General features: G+C 45.9%; 2 protein-coding genes across 3 annotated transcripts in view; one reads left to right on the top strand and one right to left on the bottom strand.

Moving 5' to 3' along the window:
* Nucleotides 1-3,770, bottom strand: part of GJA8 (gap junction protein alpha 8) — a 41,056-nt gene extending 37,286 nt beyond the window's left edge. The window contains exons 1-2 of the mRNA XM_068180564.1: nucleotides 3,264-3,770; nucleotides 1,617-1,745 (exon numbers count right to left, since the gene is read on the bottom strand). The gene's annotated coding sequence lies outside the window, so the exon portion shown is untranslated. The remainder of the gene's footprint in view (nucleotides 1-1,616; nucleotides 1,746-3,263) is intronic.
* Nucleotides 3,771-4,320: 550 nt separating this feature from the next.
* Nucleotides 4,321-22,768, top strand: GJA5 (gap junction protein alpha 5). Of its 2 annotated transcripts, none has more exons than XM_068180568.1 (2): nucleotides 4,321-4,459; nucleotides 19,936-22,768. In XM_068180568.1, the coding sequence occupies exon 2, from the start codon at nucleotides 19,985-19,987 to the stop codon at nucleotides 21,095-21,097; it is 1,113 nt and encodes a 370-aa protein (XP_068036669.1). In that variant the 5' UTR covers nucleotides 4,321-4,459; nucleotides 19,936-19,984; the 3' UTR covers nucleotides 21,098-22,768. The 2 variants fall into 2 exon arrangements, with proteins under 2 accessions (XP_068036669.1, XP_068036668.1); XM_068180567.1 differs by lacking the exon at nucleotides 4,321-4,459 and adding an exon at nucleotides 8,825-9,661.
* Nucleotides 22,769-22,841: the final 73 nt, after the last annotated feature.

Here is a 22,841-nt window from a genome sequence, read left to right as displayed (position 1 = left end):
GTCCCTATGCCACATCACATGGGTATCAGATGCAAAAACCATATATCCTACTAATGTGCACTGCTTAGGCATCTCTGTTTCTCACACACAGAAAGATGAAACTGAACACCCCCAACCAGGAAAAAAAATTACTTATTATTTTGATAGCTATTTTTTCATATCCCAGTTGAACCCCAGGGGTAGTTTTTAAGGAAAATAAATTCCATATTTCTCACCAAGAAGCCAAACAGAACTGCAAGATTCAGAACAAAACCAATTAATTTATAGGTACTTCAGCTTGTTTCAATCAAGTTTAAATATTTCTTCCTTTTCCACCATTTCAAGGAAAGCAATAAACATCAGCAAACAAACACAATCCTGTCTGACATCACTTACTGGTCAGATTTTTTCCCCAGGTTTCTGCATGAGCTCATACAGGGGTTTTTCCACAGTGCAAGCCCATTTTAGCAACATCTTTCAATCACTTATTTAGAGAGATAAAAGACATTAACCCACAAATGAAACATTTCTGTACAGGTAGAAATTTTGGGCATAGTTTTCTCTTAGGTGTCCTGTGGTCATACTTCATCTTTGCCTCCACTTAGCATTAGAAAAAAGAAGCTCCAGCATGCAAAGGAGCCAGTGAGAATGGAGTGCCTGGATTTATATGGAGCAGGGCATCACACTATGTATGAGTACCAAGAGAGAATTCAAATTAAATTAAATGGGAAGCTAAGTGGGGAAAGCCCTGTGTTAGGCCACTGGCAGGACTTTAGTCCTCAGAGAACTCCCTAGCCTTCTCCCCACCCCTTGGAGCTTTAAACATGAGCTTGTGGCCACCTGGAGAGCCAGCAGGGCTCCCTGTGTGGCTGTGGGGAGAAGACAGGGCACCACTTCCTTGGCTTTTTTTGTCTGCAGGTGACTCATGCACACACCTGTTTCCTCTGCACCTCTCACCTCTCTGGGCAGGGGAGGGCTGGCAAACAGACAGAGTTTTACCAGGAAACCCAGGTGTCCAGAAAAACAATTCAGGAGATTTGAATTGTCCAAATCCTTCACCCTTCCAGAAAGCAAAACTGGGTACAAATCTTTTCCAACCTTTCCTCTGATAAATCCTCAGGACACCACATGCTGGATGCATGCCTGTGAGAGGATTTGCCTTTATGCAGCCACACAGAAGTGCAAGAGAAGGAGCAGGGCTCCCTGCTTTTCTCACAGGGCTCATGGCACACTTGGGAAAGGAAAGCCCTTTAAAAGGCATTTTCCCTGCCCCACAGCACTGCTGAGCTTGTGAGCTCTTGCACATACAGGGATATTTGGTCTTTTAGTATAAAATGCACCCTTCTAATCTGCTTGGACCAGCAGCGTCCTCCTGCCCTCTCCCCCCCTCCCCTCCATTTGCTGGGATTTACTTTACAGAAGGCTTCAGAATCCAGCCAACACACATCAAAAATTGTGGGAAGAATCATGATTCATTATTTTTTTTTTCAATTAATCAAGTTCTTAATTTTACCCAGGAGGTCATGCCTTGAGATCCTTTCAGACCAACACAAAAGAGAACAAGCTGGCTGGGAGCAATAAGCACCATCTGAGAATCCTCCCATAACTCAGGCTGTTTACTTTTCAGTTTCACTCACCATCATCCAAGCACATGTCTCTTTTCCCTCAAATCCTTTCAGCTGTTTCCTCCTCTGAAGCTGACTTCCAGGGAAAGATCTAGAGATTCTTGCCTTCAGAGCCGATTCATGTCCTGATTTCTCTTCCATCTGTGCACAAAGTATAGAGCAGGCTGAGGTCCTTGTACCCCACAGCTTGCTTTAGGAAGAGACATGTGCCTGTGATTCTTTCCACCTCTGCCGACTTTTCCTAAAGCCTCAAAATTTAGAGCTGGGATCTTGCAGCAGCACAACTCCAGGATGGGAGAGCATGTCCCAGGAACTTGGTACCAGCACTGGCACCACATGGCTGCATGTCACAGCCTTCTGGAGTTAGAAGTCCCCCAGCAGCCATGTGTCCAGCAGGCTAGGAACTGCTGTCATTCCAGAAGTTTCTGAGAAACCATGCTGGGTCCTGGAAGGAAAAAAACCAGGAGTTTCCACAATCTGCAGCATTTTCCAGTCTATGACATTTTTACACAGAGGGGCCTTACCCACACAGCTGGCCCCAGGCTGTAACTATATCAAGTCACTCACATGACCAAGACTGTGCAGAATCTCAGCCTCAGGGGCTACCAAGTGTCCAGCAGGCCTGAGAGACTGACAAAAAGACTCTCACAGCTCACATTCAGGATCAAAACACCACTTACTAGAACAAAGCACAGATTAAGTGATACCAGTCCAAATGACACAGACCCCAAATAAGTGCAAATAAAATATTTTTCTGCTGCCAGAACCCCATCATGGGATTTGCATGTGGCATCTCTTCCTGCAGAGGCTATGGAGAAGTGTATCCACTATCTGCTGTCTGCCTTGGAATTCCCCCAGGAAAGCTGTCCTGGCTGGCAGTGTAGGGTGCCTAACTTCCAGACTATTAAATTACACTGCAATCAATGCAACTCAAGAATGTACTTAATTTTAAGTAAACACCTACAGACTGTGATGAACTAGGATGCTGCATTGCTCAGTGCACTTCTTTGGCTCATTTGTTCACCAAGACAGTACCTCAGAGGGACAGAAATCACAGAAACCTTCTAAAAGCTGCAAGGATGCCTTAAATAAAGGGAAGATTGCTGTATTTAGATTAAAATTACCAAGTTTTTAAGACCCAGTTTCTTAGGCCCTTACAGATATAATGTACTCAGTGTGACTCTGTTATAAACACTTAACCTGGATAAATTAAGAGGAACATACAAACCAAGATCTTCTATCACTTGCCAATACAAGATGCATTAATGCCCCAGGCCTCAGAGAAAACTGCAGCTTTGCATTCCCGCTTTTAGTTAAGCTAATGAGGAGAAGAAGGAAGAGAATTTTTGAGGTGGGCTCTTCTTCCCTTCATCTGAAAAGTGGTTACTGAGCTGTGCAAAGCCTGTGAAGAAGGAAGAGAATTTTTGAGGTGGGCTCTTCTTCCTTTCATCTGAAAAGTGGTTACTGAGCTGTGCAAAGCCTGTGTGCATAGCTCTGTGAGCTCGGTACCTCAGCGCCTGAGATCCCAGAGACTGCACTGCTGAAAGGAGAGGTGAGTTCTTCCTATATCCTCCCTGGAAGCTGGTTAAACAGTTAGCAGAGGGCTCTCTGAACAAGTGGCTTTGCACTGGGTAGAGTTTGCAAATGCTTCTCAGTTACCTGTTTTATTCTCCTCTTGTTTCGTTGCAAACCACGAAGCTCCTCAGGAAGGCTCAGGCTCACAGACACTGTGTGACTCTAATGGTTTGGCTGCCCGTTCTTCTCACCAGCCCCATGCCACCGTGCATTCAGTGACTTCATGGTGTGGCTGCTTTGCGGGAGCTGGATGGGGAAGCAGACTGCAGCTGCTTCTGAAGGATATAAATATTTTTTGTGGTCGAGGGGCTCCAGCAGTCCAACAGGGTCAGGGACACCTGGGCTCTATTCCTGGCTCTCCTGCAGACCTGCTGCATTGTTTCGCTCCTTTCAGTGGCTCTAAATGAAGACCTTTTCCTGCCAAATTTGTTTTCTTAGGTGTGAGGCTTCCACTTGAAAATTTGAGCCACAGTAAGGAATTTGGGGTGATGGGACTGGCCTGTGAATGCAAGTCCATTCATTTGATAACAAATCCCACAAAATACATTGCATTGGTGAACACCACAAATGGCTCACAGACCAACCTTACACCATTTACCAGTTAACCATCTGCTCCCTTCAGATATTATTTTATGGCTTTCCTTTGTTTTCACTAAGGCCCAAACAGGAATGAAATTGTAGGTCCTGTGGCTAGCCCTTTTAAATAAATAGTTCTGCCATCACTCTAATAAGTTTGACAAGTTGGTCACAGGCCCTGGGCAGGAAGCTAATAAACTTCAAGTTGCTTTTCTATTGTTTTCCTAAAACAATTTGACTTCCTTTCTGATAGCCTCAAATTCCTTCAATAAAAATAGAGTAGCTGGGAGCCAGAGGAAGAGCTGAACCCGAGCCAAGCTGTGCTTACAATGCCGCCTGCGTAAGATCACATTTTATCCTGATCCACGAAGACCCTTTAAAAGAATAGCAGGCAGACAGCTGCCAGTGCATGTCAGGAACAGCTCAGGGGTGAGTCCCCCCCAGCATTGGTCCTCCAGGCTGGAGGGGATCTCCAGCCAGTGAGACAGTGTCAGACCACAGGCTGAGCTCCTGGGAGCTGACGGGGGTTCTCTCAGCCTGCCCGCAGTGTCCTCCCTCAGACACTTCAGGATCTCTTCTGGGAGCCCAACACTGGCACAGAGGTGGGCTCCAGCAAGACCAAAGGGCTGTGCTAAAGCTCACCCACCCTTCAGTCAACTTTACCTGCTCCTCTCTCTACCTGTGCAGGCTCAGCAAAAAAAGAGGTAAAGGTCTGTTCTTTCTTTTCTTCTTTTGGAAACATATCTATGGATATATGTATACACAAATATTTCTGTCAAGCAGCAATTCATTCAGCTGGAAGTTTGCAGAACAAGATTAATGTCTGAGGGCTAGGGAGATGAGGACTCCTTGCTTTAAAATGACTTGCTGATCCTTTGGACAAATCCTTTATGCTCTCCACGGTCTGGTTCCTCCACCTGTAAAACAAGGAGAGTGTTTATAGGAGCTGCAATTTCATTATCATCTGCAAAGCACTTCTCAACTACTCAGAGATGCTGCAGAGTTGAGAAGTGGAGGCAGGAGGGGTGAGAGGGCCATACTTTGTTTCCAGTAACATAAAGCTGACAACTGAGCATTTACTTTGGGATAGATGGCAATTTCTTCTCAGCGAGATGAAAACCTCTTCCAGTTTTTCTTGCTGAAAACTTTACTGGCTAATGAGTCTGATACAGAATGATATTTCACAACTGGCTGTTTCCTGTTTCCTCTTTTCTCACTCTGTGCTGGTATGGTACTCTGGGTTGGGAAGATGAAAACATCCATCCATACGGTATAAGTTGGGGGTTTTTACTAAATGAGGAACTGTGACTATAAAACTGTTCTTATTCAGGAGCCCTTGCTACTCCTCTTCCCTTGGGCCCAGCCTGTCCTTGGGAATTTGCCTCCTGCTGGAGGATGCCTTCAAACTGTCTCTAGAGGTCTAATGCTTAACAGAGAACTTCCCTCTCTGGCCTTCCCTTTCAATCATATCCATGCATGAAGATTTGAGATAAAATGTTTCATCAGGAAGGTACCATCCTTTGGTGCTTTGGAGAAGGTAGTAAGGTCCTTTAGAGAGGTGCCTGTCCAGCATGGCAAATTATGAAGAACCAGAATAAGTGCAGTGCTGTGGCCAGGCAGCAGAAATTAACTCAACCACTGCTGGGTGGTGATTTTTTCTGAAATTTCCCAATGCAGTAAACCTGGCATCCTCCTCAAGGACAAAAATCCTTCAGACAATCTCTTCCAGTTTTCACATCTCAAGAGAGCATCCAGCTGCATTTGAAACAGCCTTCCAGCAAAGCCAGGTGCTCTGGGAACACCTATTTTACATGAAGAAACTCTTTAATATGTGAGCTCTCATCTATACTACTGCATATCTTCTCCATGCATCGTCTTGGCTTGCTCTTTTTGTTTGTTTAAATCTTAGGCACAGAGTGAATCCGTCCACTAAAAATCCTTGGGATCAATGCTGAAAAACTCATCACACAAACTCTGCTCCAGATTTACCTGGCTTTTGTATGCAAGGGTGCAGATTTGATAAGGCACTAAGGCAAGTACAGGAAATAGAATGAAAAAGGGACCTCTTGGCTTATCAGGTTCAATCCCCTTGAATAACGGGCAAGTACAAACCAAATGGCCTTTTCTAAACTTACTAAACTCTGTCCTAAATCTCATTAGGTTTCCAGCCTAACTTGTCCTGCTAAAATGCTGTTCCAGCACCTCCTTGCCTGCTCTGTTGCTTAGAAACCTTCTGATTTCCAACCTAAATTCATTCATGGCCAATTTATATCTATTTATTTTTGTGCCACATTGTCCTTTAGCTTATGTAGCTCTGCTCTCTCCTGAGCACTTACTTTCCCAACCCCCAATCCCTAAAAGTATTTATAGGCAGCAAATCTCTCCTCTCTTAACCTTTGTTCTGCCAGACTAAGTAACTAAGCTCCATTACAGTATTCACCCTGCAGGCACATCACACCGTGGTTTAATTACTTTGTGTAGCTGCACTAGCATGAAATTCAGTGCAAAATAATTAATGCTGAAAAGCTCAAACTGGTAGCACATCTATTTTCAAATCAGCTCAAATATCTCTGTGCAGTCACTGCTGTGACTGATAAATAAGCATGCTGTTGGCTGAGACACCTTCCATCCCTCTGACCACCCCACTGCCTTCCTCTGCACCTGCTCCAGGCTGGATATCTTCCTTGTATGTGGGGAAGCAGCACTGCAGACACTGTTTTGGAGAAATCTCATCCTCTTGGATGACATTACTTCCACTCACTGCAACTGGAAATATTGCTACATCCTCAAAGTTTGCTTGCCTTTTTCACCCCACGTAGCTGTACTGGTTCCTCCTCCTTTGAACCATGAACTTTACCCATCTTTCTCCATCTCCTTTTCCTGGGAGATAGAGATTCCTGTTACTCTTCAAACAAGTTCCTAGTGTGCGACTTTGCACTCTCCCACTTAACCTCACCTTGAGCACTCCTGTCACAAAGAGCCTTCAGCTCTGGCAGTGCTGGAATCCACCTCTGCCCTCGTGATACCTCCCAGCTTGGTTTCACCAGAAGATTTCATTAGTATTTCTCCATTCCGTGCCAAGGTAATTAACAAAAATGTAAAAAAAAGATCAGTCCTAAGAGCAATCTTTAAGCAGCCTCACAGATAATTTCCCTTCAACCTATTAAGGAACTGGTGTATCAATTCTGTCAGTCTCTAACTCACTTGAGGATTTATTTAATAATCCCTGTCTTCTTCAGCTGAATCTTCTATATTAATTTGCTTCTTCTGGGACACCATATCATACGGTTTACTGAACTCCAGGTAGATAAGAGCTGCTCTGTTTCTTTTACCTAGAGGGTCAGGAATCCTAATCCAAGAAAGTTCTTAAGTTTTGATCAAAAGATAGTACATGTTGTTTTATTTTCCCTTTCCCTCACGGTTTTATTTCTGCTTTCCTTCAAAATGAATTGCACAGCATCACAAACTGATGTGATCTGCAAGCTGTCAGCTGTTCCCCTCATTCCCACTGTCTGGGGCAGCATTCCCTTCCACTTGCTTTCCTCACTCAAGTCAGACAAGTTTTGCCTAACAGGTTCTTGGGGAGGGGAGTCAAAATTCTTCTTCCTTGCTAAAGATTGAGCAAACCAGCTATTTTTCTAGCTGACAGGCTGGAGAAGCTGCCAGGATTCCTCTGTTTTCCCTTGAAGAGGGTGCAGTAGAGAAGGGATGACACATTGAGGGGCTGGCTGAAGTATCCATACAACATCTCTACTCCCCTTCCTGTCTTTTGCCTCCCTGTCTGCCTTCTACCATTTCCTTTCCATGCATCAAAATCCAAATAGTTACCACTAGCTCCAAAACAGAAAGAGCTCTCAACAGGCACCTCCTGTGCATCATGCATGTGTTGGAAGGAAACCTTCTCTCCTCCTTTCAGAACTGTGTCTGCTGGGTTCAGGATTACCTCTGTATGCCACTCAGGAACAACCCTTGGGCAGGAAACACAAAGGAGTGAGCAGGGACAATCAGACCTGATCACCCTGAGTGTACAGCAAAGTGTCAGCCACGCAGGGAGGTGAGTGCATTTCAGACAGCTCTCACACGACCCGTCTCTCTGCTGCATGTGAAAAATACTTGACAAGTCTTATCCCTAGCCTATCCCAAAGCCATCTGTGAGCTGGACCTGTATTATTAACACCTTTTTTTTTTTTTTTGGACATTTCTATGATGAATTCCTTGACAATCTCACTGGCATAAAATCAACATGAGTTTACATAATAATGCTTTGTGAAATTACTCTACAAAGACAAAAAGCTGGAATGATATTCTCCTTCCCGTGAATTTCCATTGCAGATACATAACTGCCACACAGGAGAGGGAGAAACAACTCCAGAAACATTTCTATTTTCTTAAAAGCCACAGAAGGGCTTTCAATAAAGTTAAAAATGAAGAAGAAGGTGACTATACATATCTCCATACCAGGAGGTTACTGAGCTGCTCTGGGAATTTACTGTGCACTCTTTGTCCTGCATCCTGCACAAACCATCAGTGAGGACACAGCCCTCCTGGAAAAGAGCTGCACTCCTAACTTCAGAGTGACAGTGTCCACACAGGACATGCTTCCAGAGACAGCCTCTGCACAGAACTGTCCCTTGGTAGACTGGCTTTCAATCTTGTGACTAAAGGAGGTATTAAATTAGCTGGAGAAAAATTATTAGAAGAGTTGGCCAGCGTTGTGTTTTAGTACCTGGACTGCTTTTATTTCATGATCTGCACTCACTGATGCATAGAGACCACCAGGCAGTGTTCTGGGTGGGAGATATCTAGCCTGGGAAGGATTGCTGGAGAGATAACCACCAAAGCTTGTGTGCAGCAAGTTGGTTCTCAGGTCAGCAGAGTCTTCTGTGCAAATCTCGCTCTCCTGCCACTGATTCTTTGAGACCTTTATCAAAGCCAGAAGGCATCTCTGATTCCGCCTCCTCACTGGGCCATTCCTGATGTGCAGGAATTGGAGGCTCAGCTTGACACACACATGAAATACAAGACTTCAGACACTTGATAAGTCAAAAATATTTTTAAGAGAGGCCCAAATGCTCATGATTCTTACTGTGTGTGTGGGGAAGTGGTGGTAGGGTGGTGTGACAAAAAACACCTCTCTTGACAGGCAGATTATTTTCTACTTATCAGTAAGGGGGCAAGTAAAAAGTCTCTGGGAAGCATTTGGTGCCCTTTAGGACAAGGCTGCAGTCGTGCTGGGCCCCTGGTCCAAGCCAGCAGAGCATGTTCTGTGTGATTTGAAGAGGTGGAAGACCCTGCTCCACATGAACTCTACTTTGCCAGATTAAGCTAGAAAGAGTCAGAAATATGTCCTTTGTTGGTTGAATTGTCTTTTGTCTTGCATGGAAAAAGCTTTCCAGGGTCTGGCTGGACTAACTGTGGGGCAAGGCTGTCTCTTTTCATTTGGGGAAGGCTTAGACCATAGAGTGTTATATGTGGGAATATGTACAGAGGAGCAGTAGGAGCAGTGGCTGGAAGGGACTGCGCAAAGCCGGCTGCGAATGCATCCTGTCGGCGTGAGGAGGGTGGTACAGGGAGAGGCTGAGAATGGAGAGGGAGGAATGAGATCCATGGTCTTTAAAGGAAAAACAACAGGAAACCAGGTTTGAAAATAGAAAGATTAGTCTGGAGGGGGTGGGAGAGACAAGAAAAGTAGGTGAAGAAAGAAGAGGGGGAAAGGCGGAGAGGCAGTGGGGAAGACAGAAAGTGACACAGAAAGGGGGTGGAGAAAAAGAGAGGAAGAGAGAGAGAGAACCATATTAAAGGAATAAAACGAAGCAACTGAGGAGAACAAGGAGTTCAACTTCACTACAAAAAGGGAAACTGCTAAAGCAAGGAAAGGAGACTGAAGACAAGACTCTGGGAATAAGGTAAGCAGCCTGCTTACTGGCTGAGGGGGAAATAATAGAACTGCAGGAGTGCCGATGGTAGATCAAGTTATTACACTCAAGGGGAAAACTGCATGAGGGGAAATAGGGATTTGGAGAGGCAGGAAAAGAAGGATGGCCAAAAAATAACTTAAGAAATTTACTTTTTCTTTCATTTTCTCTTCAAAACATTCCCACCAGTAACATGGTGGGCTTGGGACATTTTAAAAATTAAATTGTTTTGCCACAAGCAGCTACAGAATTAACAAGTAACTTCCCTGCGACAAACATAGATACCAATAGATTCCAATGTATAGGAAAGCACGATAAGAGCCCCAAACATCCTCCCTCAGACAGTATAAAGTGCAAATTGCCATTTCTGTCAGATCCCATTTCAACATGCTGTCAAGATGCTCGGGGGACAGTGGTGAAGGGAACTCTTACCTAGGAGAGGCTCTCGGGGTATAAATGCTTTATCAAGTGTCGGCATTAACCACCTTTATTCTGAAGTGCATGGGAGGCTTTCAAAATATTGCAGTTTCTTTTCCTTGAGAGTACTGTGTCCCAGCTGCTCTGACATGGAGCCTGGGAATGTAACTCCAGTGCAGAGAAGTGCCTTGCTGGTATCTTGCAGTCACACGTTCCCTGCGGCTGCCAGGGAACGAATGCCTTTCTCCTCCATCCCCACACTGCCCGTGGCAGCCTCAGCAAGGAGGCACGTGGACCTGAAGGGACAAATGTCCTCTCCCACACCAGCAGCTGCTGCTTCTTTTTATTTGCCTACCTAACTTTCTCCCTGCTTTTTGTACTTGGAATAGCTATGCAATTACATTTTCACAATTTAACACTGCTTTTTCAAAGAATAGCTGACCTCGAGAATATGGTACCCCTGGAATGCACCTACCTGGAAAGAGGCAATCTCAGTTGAGTGTAAAGGCTGCTAATTGCCACCTCAGATCTGTGGTGGCTCCTTTGATTTTCTGAAGAGTCATTTGTCATGTCTAAGGAGCTTTGTGGCATTCTGGTTTTAACTACTCTGGTAAACTGAGGCAATGCCCCTGTCCCTCAAGTACCATAACAACTTTTAGAGAATAAGTGGCTTTTCTGGACAAACCTCTCCTAAAAAAGCCCTGTGCTGAATGAGCCTCAAACATTGAACTCTGCCTCCATGATAATAAACCTATCAAAATTCCTTGATGAAGCAGTGTGGATGAAAGTTTTCCCCTACTGCTGCCTATGTGTTCTTCTCTTTAAAGAACTTCACGCATGGAACGTGTGTGCATGTGTGTGCAGCCAGGAGCAGCTTAAACAGTTATTCAGAAGCCTCACAGTATTCAGCATTTGTATCAGGAGCCAAAAAATTCTGCATTTGCTGTTATTTTCAAAATCTACTCTGAGAAGAGCACACATTTCTAACCTTGTTCCCCTTTTCCTTGGGAGCAGAGCAATACTTTAGGAGAATTCCAGAGGCTTCAGGGTTTAAAATACTCATCAGGCTCTGGTCACTTGGGAACTATGTTAAGTATTCCTGTTACTATAAGTATTTGGAGTTGGTTGTTGGTTTGTTTTGTTTTTTTGTTTTTTTTTTCCACTCAACAGTATATATTATCACAATATTTTTATTATTATATTAAAAAAATTAGGCTCTGACAGAAAATACAGAACTTCATACCTTAGCCTCTCTTCTCTTTTTGACCTTGAGACAGATTTCACACATTCTGCACACATTTGCCCACTTTCTGACTTATCTTGCAGCATTGAAAATAGACAAGGAGGAATTAGTAATTCAGCACTACCCTATGCCATTAGGGAGCACAGTTTGGAGACTGCTCCGTGCTTTGGGTGCTATTGTATGAGGCATGAGGATAGAAGCTTAAAAATTAGAAATAATTCCCACAGGACAACAGAAAGACTTAAATATTTGGTGGGGGGGGGGATCAATTTTATTGCTATTGATAAGCAACAGAGAGATCTCTGTGAGCAATACACAGCATGCTAGCTCTTCGCTGAAACAAAGAAATATTCATGCCACACAGCATGCAATGAGCAGAGAGATGCACACTTTTAAGTCTCTCTAATGTATCTTTGAAGAGGGGTCGGGGGTTTTAATGTAAGAACTACGGGGTTTACACTTATATTTCTGCCTTTCTCCATTTTTTATGTCATTATGGACATGCTTTGAGATTGGCTGAGAATTTCCATATGAAACTGCTCGCCCTTAGAAGCAGAAAAGCTGACAGATGCATTGGTCAGGGCACAGGGTGGCTTGGAAAGTGAAGCAGTCTGGCAAGGGTGATGCCTGCAGAGCTCCAGGGTCTTCTGCTGCATTCAGATGTCTGGTGAAGAAAGGAGGGAATAGTGGGGATGGGAGAAAAACTGTCTCCAGTGTGTAATCAGATAAAGCTATCCAAGAGGACTGGGGTTAATTCTCGCTTCTTAGTCCAATTTCCTCTGTCATGATGAGGCAAATCACTTAAGCCACATTTACCCACATATGCCCTTTTCTTGTCTTTTGGGTATCTGACTTCTACATGTGGTGCAACTGGTGGAAGTGATAAACTCTCCCACTCCAGCACAAACCAGACAGAGCTCTGCTTTGAATACACATTATACACTGCTAAGTACACTGGGAAAAAAGCACCAACAGATTAACCACATCACCAAAGAGCTTCCAAAATTAATGAACAGTTTTTATCTTGATCTCTCACTGCCTTAGTCCCTCCGCTGCACAGCTGATCTAATACCATCTCCTCACCTCTGGGTGGTAATGAAAATAAGGAGATTTATAATTGTGAAGCGATCAGATACTGTTGTGATGAAAGCCATAGGAAAACCCATGAGGAAACTAATAATTCTGTCTTTAGAGCTGGACTTGAATAATGTACAGTAAATGAGGCACAGGCCACCCACTGAACAATGAGGAGAAAACAAAACATTGAATAGATGCTGTTCAAGAAAGCCCCCGCCAGGCTGGCACAGAACAAGGCAGGCATCCTGTGCAAAGAATGAGGTGACAATGTGAGGATGTGGTTAAGGACTCTAAGAGGCACAGGCACAAAGAGATTGAATTAAGATTACTGAGAACAGTAACCCCAGCATTTCCTAACTCCCTACTGCTGGGCTTTGCCAATTCAGTATTAGCTGGTTTCAAAGGAGGGTGTGTTTTTGTGCATATATATATATATATGGCACATATGCTGAGTACAAAAAATAATCCACTCACATAGCCAGACTGTGGCAAGAATACAGCAATGAGGCTGGAGTATGAAAAGAATCCTACAGATTTGACAAGGTAGTATTAAGTGGGAAATAGATAGTGGCTGAAAATTTCCCCTTTCTAAGGCTAAAAGAATTAGTAATTTGGGTGCTGTATAGAGTTAGCTGGTCAAAAGTGCTAAAAAACTGAGGCAACGCTCTCTGGGAGAGCTTGACCCTAGGAAAACCACAGGGAACTGATAGGCAGGGAGATACTGGGGTGAGAGGAAGGAAAAAAGGACGGGCAAAGTTTGAATGAGAGCTCTCTCCTTCTCCCATTACCTCTCTAGTCTGTTTTATTTCAGCACTATAACGAGTTGCATCTCATGCAGTCTGTGAACGAGCCTAAAATCACATGGGCAGGTTTAATTGCTGCTATACTGTGCCCAGTGTGAGGCCGGCCATCCCTGCACATCTCCTTACACCAGCCTTCCCCACGGACTGAGCAGTGCTTGAGATCAGCTTCTCTCAGCAGAGCTCAGGGACAGCTTTTACTACAGCAGCCCCCAAATTTCTCAGCTTGTTTTTGTTTTCCAGAGCTCCCTGTGCCCTCTTTGGCTATCTCCTCACTTCTGTTTTGCCCAATTTAGTCTCATCTGCAATTTCATACAGGTCAGCTTCTCTCTGCAAAGAGAAATACTGGAAAGAGCATCAAGTTTCCAGCATTTACATTAGAGAGAGGATTTCTGGTTCTTTTTTTCCTTAGAAAAAGCACAGTGAGCCTTCATTTAGTTTATCCCAAGTCCAGTTTTGTCACATCTGTTGTGGTCTCTAGGGACCCACATTTTTCTAAGGCCAAGAGAGAATCCCAAGAGAATTAGCAGATGCTCCCTGCATTTTAAATGTAAGCCTGGATACCACTATCATGTAACAATTTGATGTCAGCTTCTCAAAGATAGTGGGATAAATTCATCCCTGAGCTTGACTCATCTGAGTTCAAGGTCTCTTCTGTTCTTGGTCTTCTGAGACTACATCAGGCAGAGCTTGGCCTTAATATTTGGATATATGAAAGCACAGTGGGAGGAATTGCATTAGATGTTCTGGACAGACAACCAATAAAAATTGAACTGACTGGGAGTCTGCACCTTCCACTGTCACTTCAGATGAAAATATTCTACATATTATTATCATCTCTGTGTGTAACACATCCCTGATGTACACACTTGAAGGTGTTGAGTAATCCCCCTCTGTCTGTGTCCCTGTGTGTGCCAGGGTTGTGTGCCTGTGTGTGCAGGACGTGACGGGTCATTCAACTCCGTTATCTTCTCACTCACTCTCTTTTGCGTGAACTCTCAGATTTTCCACATTTGGAGAGGAGGGGAAAGCACACCCCGTCAAGGAATAACAAGCTATCTGCAACTACAAGTAGGGCCAGTGGTCTGGATACCAGTATGACCCTTCCAGAAATTACAGTGAACTTGGGAGGAGCAGAAAGATAAGAAACATTGGATGTCTGTCTTCTAGGACAAGAGCTGTTAACACAGAGCTGTTCTTCTCCCATGAGATTTCAGCTCTAGAGTCAAAGTCACTCTGATACTGGCTCAACACAGGACTTGAACCAGAATGGAACTTATGCAAACATGTCAGTTATTTTTCTTTAAAAGCATAAGTACAAGGCTATTTATTCCAGGTTCACGTGCAGATCAGAGTTACAAATTTGGCTAAAGAACTAGCCTGGTTCAGGCAGAAACTTATCATAAGCATACGTGTGCACATATGAAGCCAGAGAGATGGTGTTTGGACAAAAATACCTAATAAGTTGTCACTCATCTATTGTACAGCCATAGGAAGGAGCCAGTGCCAGTAAACTCTGAACAAAAAGATATCTGCTGAGGTGGGCTTTAGCATCCTAAATCCTCTGTAATCCAAAGCACTGCACCCACTCTGCACAGTGCATTTCTAACCCTATTCATCATTTAATGTTGTAAGGCATGTGTCCCCACAATGCAAAACAAAACCAAACAAAACAAAGCACCTCTGGTTCTGCCAGGTGTACCCTCTATAGAAGGGCAGCAGGACAGGGTTTTCTTTCAGGTAACCAAGTCAGCGTTGTCTGAGGGCACAGGAGAGAAGGGCTGTGGTCTGTAGAAGCAGATGTGCTGTAGAAGCAGTGCTGTATTGCTGTCATGAGGTTTAAGAGGCAGTGCTGCATAGAAAAAAGGACACAGTCTTGCAAGTCACAACCTCTGAGCTCTGTCCCCAGACTGTCTCCAACACAGTGACCTCAAACAAGCAGTTTGTCCCTTCTGTATCCCAGTGACCACCATCTGCAAGACAGAGGTGACAACATCTGCACTGCATGGGATGCTGAGGCTACTAACAAGGGGCCGGAGATGCTAAAGTAAAGCAGCATTAACCAACCTCCAGTGCAGAGCTTGAAGTGTCCTTCCCAAGTGCCTACAGCTGTGAGTGCAGAGTTTGGCAGTGTGGGCCCCACTCCTGTCTGGGTTCAGCCTAACAAGTGTCAGCACAGGGCACAGATCTCTGCCCACACACCCACCATGATCTGTTGTGCCACATGCTGGCCTGGACCTGTAGGAGAGAACACAGCTGGAGAAAGGAAAGACATGAGCAATTCTTAGGCACTGACCATTCCCCAGCCAGCCTGGATGCCCCACTGCAATGTCACTGCTCACATGTCCAGTACCCAGAGGGGACAGCTGCCTCCTCACTCAGTAGCTTGGAGGGGATTCACTTCTTGCATGGCATCCACACAGAGCCACGTGTCTGGAATGAGAGCTTCTTAAAACATCCTGGGCCCTCCACTTAGTTGTGAAATCTCATTAATTCCCAGAGACACACATCTGTACCTGATTGAGCAAATCACAGAGACTGGGCAAAAAAGCAGTGGCTTTGAATCCAATGCTTTCCCCCTCCCTGGGAACTGTGCTTGCCTCACACAAAGGAGCCCTCCTCGGGGAGCTTCTCCACGTGCCCCTGGGATCTGCCACGGGGAAGAGGTGAGCCCAGCAAGGGAGAGCAGAAACAGTGTTATAATCAGACTCTCCACTTTATTTTAGAAACATCCCGCAGAGATGGCGACCTCCTGTCACCTTCCTTGTGGGAAAAGCTAGCTTGAAGTGTTGAGCTCAGCTATTTATATCACTGCTGATAGTCTCAAAGAGGGGAAAACTTTCTTCCTAGCGACCCCCAGGGAAATAAACTCATATAAAGTTGATTGCACAGGAACAGCCCTCCTGGCTCACTGGTGTGGATTTGTTAGTTGTTCATCAGAGCCCTGGCTAGTTCCAACCAGAATGAGCGTGCTGGCTGGAGCGAGCAGCAGTGATGTGAAATGCTCGCCTGTCCTTCAGAGCACGTGGCATCACCAAGAGGATGGGAAAAACTGCTCAGAGGGCAGCAGGCACTTCCCCTCCCGCAGATAAAGGTAGTGCAAAAAAGGAATGGCAGAGAGCAGCCCATGGCTGGCAAGCCAGCCTGGCATACTAGCAGGTGCCCTCCCTGCTGGGGTATTTTTATCGCGGAATTTGGCAGTCACAAGGCAGCCCGGAGCGGAGCAGACTCCATGCTTGGCCTGTGGGGTGATGCTCAGTTTTCCTCAGCTTTAGTGGCATTCCAGGTGATGATTGAGCTGGGCTGGCCACGCCGCTGGGTTTGTGCCAAGCTGCACTGCTTTGTGTCATGCACGCTTCTCCCGGTGCCAGGGTCCCGTGACGGTGCCCAGCTCCCGTGTGGATCCAGCAGAAAGCTGCCAGGAAAAAGCATGGAAGGGCAGTGGCACAGCCCATGGCTGCTCGTGAATATGCATGACCCTGCTGCCAAGACTGTCTTCTACTAGGTGCTGAGACCCCACAAAAATACCCAGAGGTGTTTTTTGCCCAGTCACACCAGAGTGAGGCGAAGATTTTTCCAACTGAGCCCAAACTAGGAATATAAAAGGCTGCACATGCTCAGTCGCTGAGAGGTCAAAGCATGTGAGGGCAACAGTAGTCTGGGACTGAGGAAAAGGAACTATATGGAAAATTCCCAAGAATAGTAAAGCTATGAGGAGAAAGGCTAGGTCAGGGGCAGCTCTGCATAGCCAGGAAAAGCTGTCAGGAGGTGACAATCCTTCTTTTCTTGCTGGCAGCAGAGAACTAGCTGCTCTCAAAGACCCTTGGTCTGATGCTGCAAAAATAGCTCACTAATAAGTATCAAATGTCTAAGCAAAAAATGGTGCTCTAGGAGGGAAACTCCTTCTCTTGCCAAAATCTGTTCCCCTGTGGCCACCTACGCCCTTGCAGCAGCCACCTCAGCTCTCTATGAGGCTGTAGCAGGATGACCAGGAGGCACCCCCAGGCAGTCCCTTCTTTGAGACAGTCTGTGCAGGGGAGGGCAGAAGAAATGTCCCTATTATCTAGCCTAAGCCTCATGACTACCAGCCTCACATCCTTCTGATTTACAACCTCTTGAAATATTCTGTGCATATGTTAGACAGGTTAATTGCTGTTCTTCTTGCATCCCCTAACATTATTTTATTTCTGGATTCCGCTTGCGCTGATGTTTGCTTTACTTTGTGTCCTGTACATCCTGCTTTTTACAATTTGCAAGTGTCTAGGCTTAGTAGCCATCCCTGGGGAAAGCAAGCTGTTGTAAAACCCCAAACAACCTGCACATAGTAGAATGGATGGGAAGAGGGGCTCAGTTTGTGATTGTACTTCCTTGTGGCAGTAAGTAAAAACAGCCTGCACACAGCCAGGGAGACCTGTGTTCATATTTACACCACCAAGCAAGGTGAAACAAGAAAAGGCATGTGTAAACAACATAAACTCACCTGGAAAAGTGCTGCCTTGTAAGGAGTATTCCACACATGCAGCTGTGATACAGCTCAGTGATGTTGGACACACGTAACACTGAGCTGTAGGTAGCTGGTTGCCTTCTCTGCACTCTGGGGGAACAAAAGCAAACATACTGATCTCAGTGCCACACTCTGTAAATATTTCCCATCACTGATTTATCTGCCTGTATTTAATCCCCTGGTGCTCCTGGAATGAAGCCATATGCAAATTTCTCCAGAATGCAGTAGATGCACTGAAACCATTTCAGAAGGTAAGGCAGACCCACACATTCTCCAGTTTTCACCAGTGGCAGATGAGAGGAGTCAGAAAGACCAGCTGATTTTCTGTGTTACTGCTCCTCTAGCTCTGGGCTGGCAGCAGACCAAAGCTTCTGCATATGCCAAGCAGCCATCAGGATCTCCATCAGCATGATTGCAGCATGCTTGCCAGGGCAGGAAAGAGCCAAACCCCATCCTTTGCTTCCTGTATGTCCCTTCTCCCTGCTCACATGGCTTCTGACAGGTGGTGGGGTAGCAAGCGGCCACTGCCCCGTCTCCTTTCCTGGCCAATCCTCACCTTCCCCAGGACAGCCCTCAGCAGCACCAGGAATTTGAAGATTCAACTTTTGATCTTTGTCCCATCCATCCTTGCAGCTGGACATAGCACAGGAACAAACGATGGGATGAATTATGGTGTGTGCTGCTACATTAAATTATATCGCTCACATAACTAGAGGAGGGGATATTTTTCCCTCAACAAGTGGATCTGTTCTCCAGCTTTTGCTCACAGGAAATCTACACAATATTGCTACAGTAAATTTTCAGCTTTTAACAGTGTCTGCTCTCCACAAATGTTCTTTGCACTATAAAAATAATTGGCTCCTAAAGACAGGACAAGGAACAATAAAGGAGAGTTAACAATTTGGTCCCTGTGGCTTTGGTATTTACCTTGACTAGTGCTTTTAATATTCCATTATGATGATTATTTTTACACTTACTTATTAAAATGCTATTTTCCCAAACAATGACTGTGGGAGGACATTAGCTCCAAGGTAATAGTGCACACTTTATAGCACCCAGCCCTTAACTCTCACCAGGGAGAGCTTTGCAGTGCCCTGGGAAGGTAAGTATGGTGAGCATAACTGGATCAAATGATTGCTCAAGCACTCCCGCAGAGCCCCACAACAAATGGACTAAACCCACGGCTCTCTTTTATCCATCAGGTTAAGTGACTTGGCCAGAAACAGTCAGAGTCAGAAACAAAAGTGAAGCAGTCTCTCCTTCATTTCCACTTTGCAGTCTTTCTCCCAGTCTAGCAAACATTTCCTGTCATCAGACCACCTACCAACAGCACTTCCCAAGAGTTCCTGGTCCTTTGGAGGCATTTCAAAGGAGGCTTTTTTTGTCTGTTTCATTTGAACTGTGAAATTTTCCTCATAATTTAAGAAAAGCAGAAGGAGCAAGACCCACCATTTAGATTTTGCAGCAGTTCCCTCTCAGAGAGGTATGACAGGGTGGCAGCAGATTAGGTTTCCAGAATTGGCACAGACCACCAAAGTCTTTACACTCCCCTAAACACCTGCAGTTTGTAAATGGAACACTTGCAGCTGAAAATACTGCAAAACCAAAGCAAAACCTACAGACGGGGATCAGGTGGGAAACAGAAAGGTTTTCTCTGTGCTTCAGTGGTGGCACTGAGCTCATAAAGGAAACCCAGAGCTGCACACACTTCACATTCCAGGTGTTGGTGCAGGTATTACACAAAGGCAACATCTGAGTGCCACTGCTAAGGCCAGGCTCTAGATTCCACTCTTATCTCCCAGGGGATCAGCCCACTAAGGATTTCCCAGAGTGCAGTCTACAGACAGATGAATGCTGCTTTAACTATCCAGTCCACAGAGGATGCAATATGCAGATCACAGTGAAAGGACTTTCTGAACCAAAAATAAATCTGGCTCACCCTCAAGGTTTTGGGAACTCATTCAGCAAGCTGTAGATGAGTTATGTAAAAAAAAGATTACTTTTTGTTTCAGTAGCTGAATTTAAAAAGAAAAAGAAATCCCAAACAAAACACAAGGTTTCCAGCAGATGTGAAACAAGGTTTTCAGCAAACCAGACATCATTCATTTCAGGTCAAATGAAAACATTTTCTCTGACACAAAACAAAAAAATCCATTTCACTCCATCCATTACCAGCTGGGCATTTCCTAACCCTCCTTAGAACCACTCTCTTTTCTCCCAACAGAGGCTTGCGCTCAGCTCTCAAGAATTCTCACCCCTCCTGGTGAGCAGAAATGGGGGAGTGGAGTTTCCTAGGAGACTTCCTCGAGAAGGTCCACAAACACTCCACAGTGGTGGGGAAAGTCTGGCTGACCGTGCTCTTCATCTTCCGGATGCTGGTGCTGGGAACAGCCGCAGAGTCCTCGTGGGGGGACGAGCAGTCTGACTTCATGTGTGACACCCAGCAGCCCGGCTGCGAGAACGTCTGCTACGACAAGGCCTTCCCCATCTCCCACGTCCGCTTTTGGGTCCTCCAGATCATCTTCGTCTCCACCCCGTCCTTGGTGTACATGGGCCATGCTATGCACACGGTGCGCATGGAGGAGAAGAGGAAGATGAAGGAGGCAGAAATAGAGGCCCGAGAGAACAAAAACAGTGGTGACACATACTACCAGCAGAAGTGCTCCGTGGCAGAGAAGGAGACCAAGCTGTCTGGCTGGGATGAAGCAGGAGGCCAAATCATACTCAGGGGCAGCCTGCTGAACACCTACGTCTACAGCATTTTGATTCGAACTGCCATGGAAGTGGCCTTCATCGTGGGGCAGTACGTCCTGTACGGGATCTTCCTGGAGACCCTGTACATCTGCCAGCGGGCACCGTGCCCCCACCCTGTCAACTGCTACGTGTCCCGCCCCACGGAGAAGAATGTGTTCATCGTCTTCATGCTGGCTGTGGCAGTGCTCTCCCTCTTCCTCAGCCTGGCTGAGCTGTACCACTTGGGCTGGAAGAAAGCCAAGGAGAGGTGCTCCCGGTCTTACAAAGCCAGCCCCAGCACAGCCCCCGGCAGGCTGGAGTCTGCCCCGCAGGCGGAGAGGGCACAGATGTACACCCCGCCACCAGATTTTAACCAGTGCTTGTCAAGTCCCAACGGGAAGTTCATCACCCCCTTCAGCAACAAGATGGCCTCCCAGCAGAACACCGCCAACTTTGCCACTGAGAGGGTCCATGGCCAGGAGGATGCTCCTGGGGAAGGGCCCTTCATTAAGTCCAGCTATGTGGAGAGTCCAGAGGTGGCCAGTGAATGTGCGGCACCTGCCTTCCCTGAGAACTACTTCAACGAGAAACGCCGGCTCAGCAAGGCCAGCCGTGCCAGCAGCAAGGCAAGGTCGGATGATTTGTCTGTGTGACCCGTCTCCAGCAGGGATGAGGAGAAGGAGCTGTCCCAGCGCTCAGTAAAACTTCTGCAAAGTGGACTCCAAACTCTCGCCCCTAACCTCCCTGTTTTAATATCCTCTCTCTATCCTGTCCAGACAGCACTTCTCACAGCTCACGGCAGGGGCAGCCACAGGCACTGAAGAGAGACCCCAGACTCGGGATATGAAGCCCTCAGCTGTTTTTTTGCCATGGGACCCACAGGGATTAGAGACTCCCCACCCTTAGCCTGGTAGAGCATGGACCAGCAGACTCCTGCCCAGTGAGTATCCACTGTGATACTGTATTCAACAGACTGACTGGACCTCTGCATCTTCTGTGGTCTCTATTCAACACTTGCAACATCAGCTTGGCAGTTATACTGAGCTGAGGCTTCTCTCACCTGCAGGGAGCAGAAACACACCAGTTGGCTTTCTGAAAGAGAGATTTTCTCATCTGCTTCATTTTGGCTCTTTCTAATCCTCCTTTTCTCTACCTGAGCCCAGATATTTTATACCAGTTTACCTACACAATAAATCCTACTTGAATTTTTTGACACTGTGTATATAACAACTCCTCCCCATAAATAAGGACATCTGCAGTCCCCAGTGCACAGCTGCCTCATGTCTAACATTGGAATCCCTTCCTCATTCCTAAGCCAGCACAGCAGACTGGCCCCAGGGAAATCACTTAGATGACCAGTTGATGAAGACTGGGGAATTTTCCCAAGATACTTATGTCATCAATCCTAAGCAAGACATCCATTAACAGAAATAGAGACTCTCCTGTGAGAACAGATATCGCACAAGTATCATGTAGAAACAAAGTGGTTATCCCCTTTTTGAAACTCATCTTTCAAGCAACCTGAATTCTGCTGAAAGGGTGCTGCCAGCTGCCCACTTGAGAGAAAAGCATCCTCTGTTTATCTGCAGAAGAGGTACGGCCTGTGTCTTCTCACCAACCTACCAAAACACTTCAACATCCTCTGCAAGCAGAAAGAGTCCTGCTCAGGTCCTGCACATCATTCTGCTCTTGCCTGCTCTCTCATGCTTGCCAGCCAGCACAGGTCAAGTTTTCTGTCCCCACAGCAAGTCTCTGCTCTGCCTCCAGGCTATCCTCTCCACTCCATCCTTAGCACACACAGTGCTAGAAATCACTCATGGACAGGGTCTTTCCACTGCTGTAGCTTCTCAGAGCAGCCCCTGGGGCCCGAGGCTGCACTGTGAGTCTGGTGGGTGAGGTCTGCAGGCAGCTCCCACTCCAGATACATTTCCTCAGTGCAGAGCTGACATCCCTCTGTTAAAGATCTGCTAAACAGGGCCAAGCTGGTCCCTGTTGTTTACCCTGCACTGCCCTTTCAGACACAGGCCACAGCTTCCCGACACTGGACTGCACAAGCAAATGGCCTGGGACCAGCTGATGAAGGGACTGAGCCATTCCCCTCTCTTAGGGCCACTGAAAGTGAATCCCTGCTCCTGATACACTGCTTTGGTACAGCTCCCTGTACATTTAAATACACATTCACACTCAGATGGGGGAAACCATGTTTTTGTTTGTAAGTTTTTATACATTTGTATTTTTTAATCCTGAAAAGACCTGTGTGTTTTCCTTAACATGAGATTTTAGTCAATCATGTCTAGGTTTCTCCTAATAAAGTTCTAACTCCATCTCTCCTTGTGGATGTTTCTTCTCTCACATGGCTGAGAATGAGCTGCTAGCAGGGATCAGGTTGCCCGCCAG

The sequence above is a fragment of the Anomalospiza imberbis genome, chromosome 2 (assembly GCF_031753505.1).
Source record: "Anomalospiza imberbis isolate Cuckoo-Finch-1a 21T00152 chromosome 2, ASM3175350v1, whole genome shotgun sequence".
Classification (NCBI taxonomy): domain Eukaryota; kingdom Metazoa; phylum Chordata; class Aves; order Passeriformes; family Viduidae; genus Anomalospiza; species Anomalospiza imberbis.
Note: the sequence above shows the minus strand (reverse complement) of the source record. Positions and strands in the feature narration are given on the sequence as shown.

What these genes read in the sequence shown, in the direction of transcription:
- GJA5 (XM_068180568.1), top strand. Translation starts at nt 19,985, where the DNA reads ATGGGGGAGTGGAGTTTCCTAGGAGACTTCCTCGAGAAGGTCCACAAA.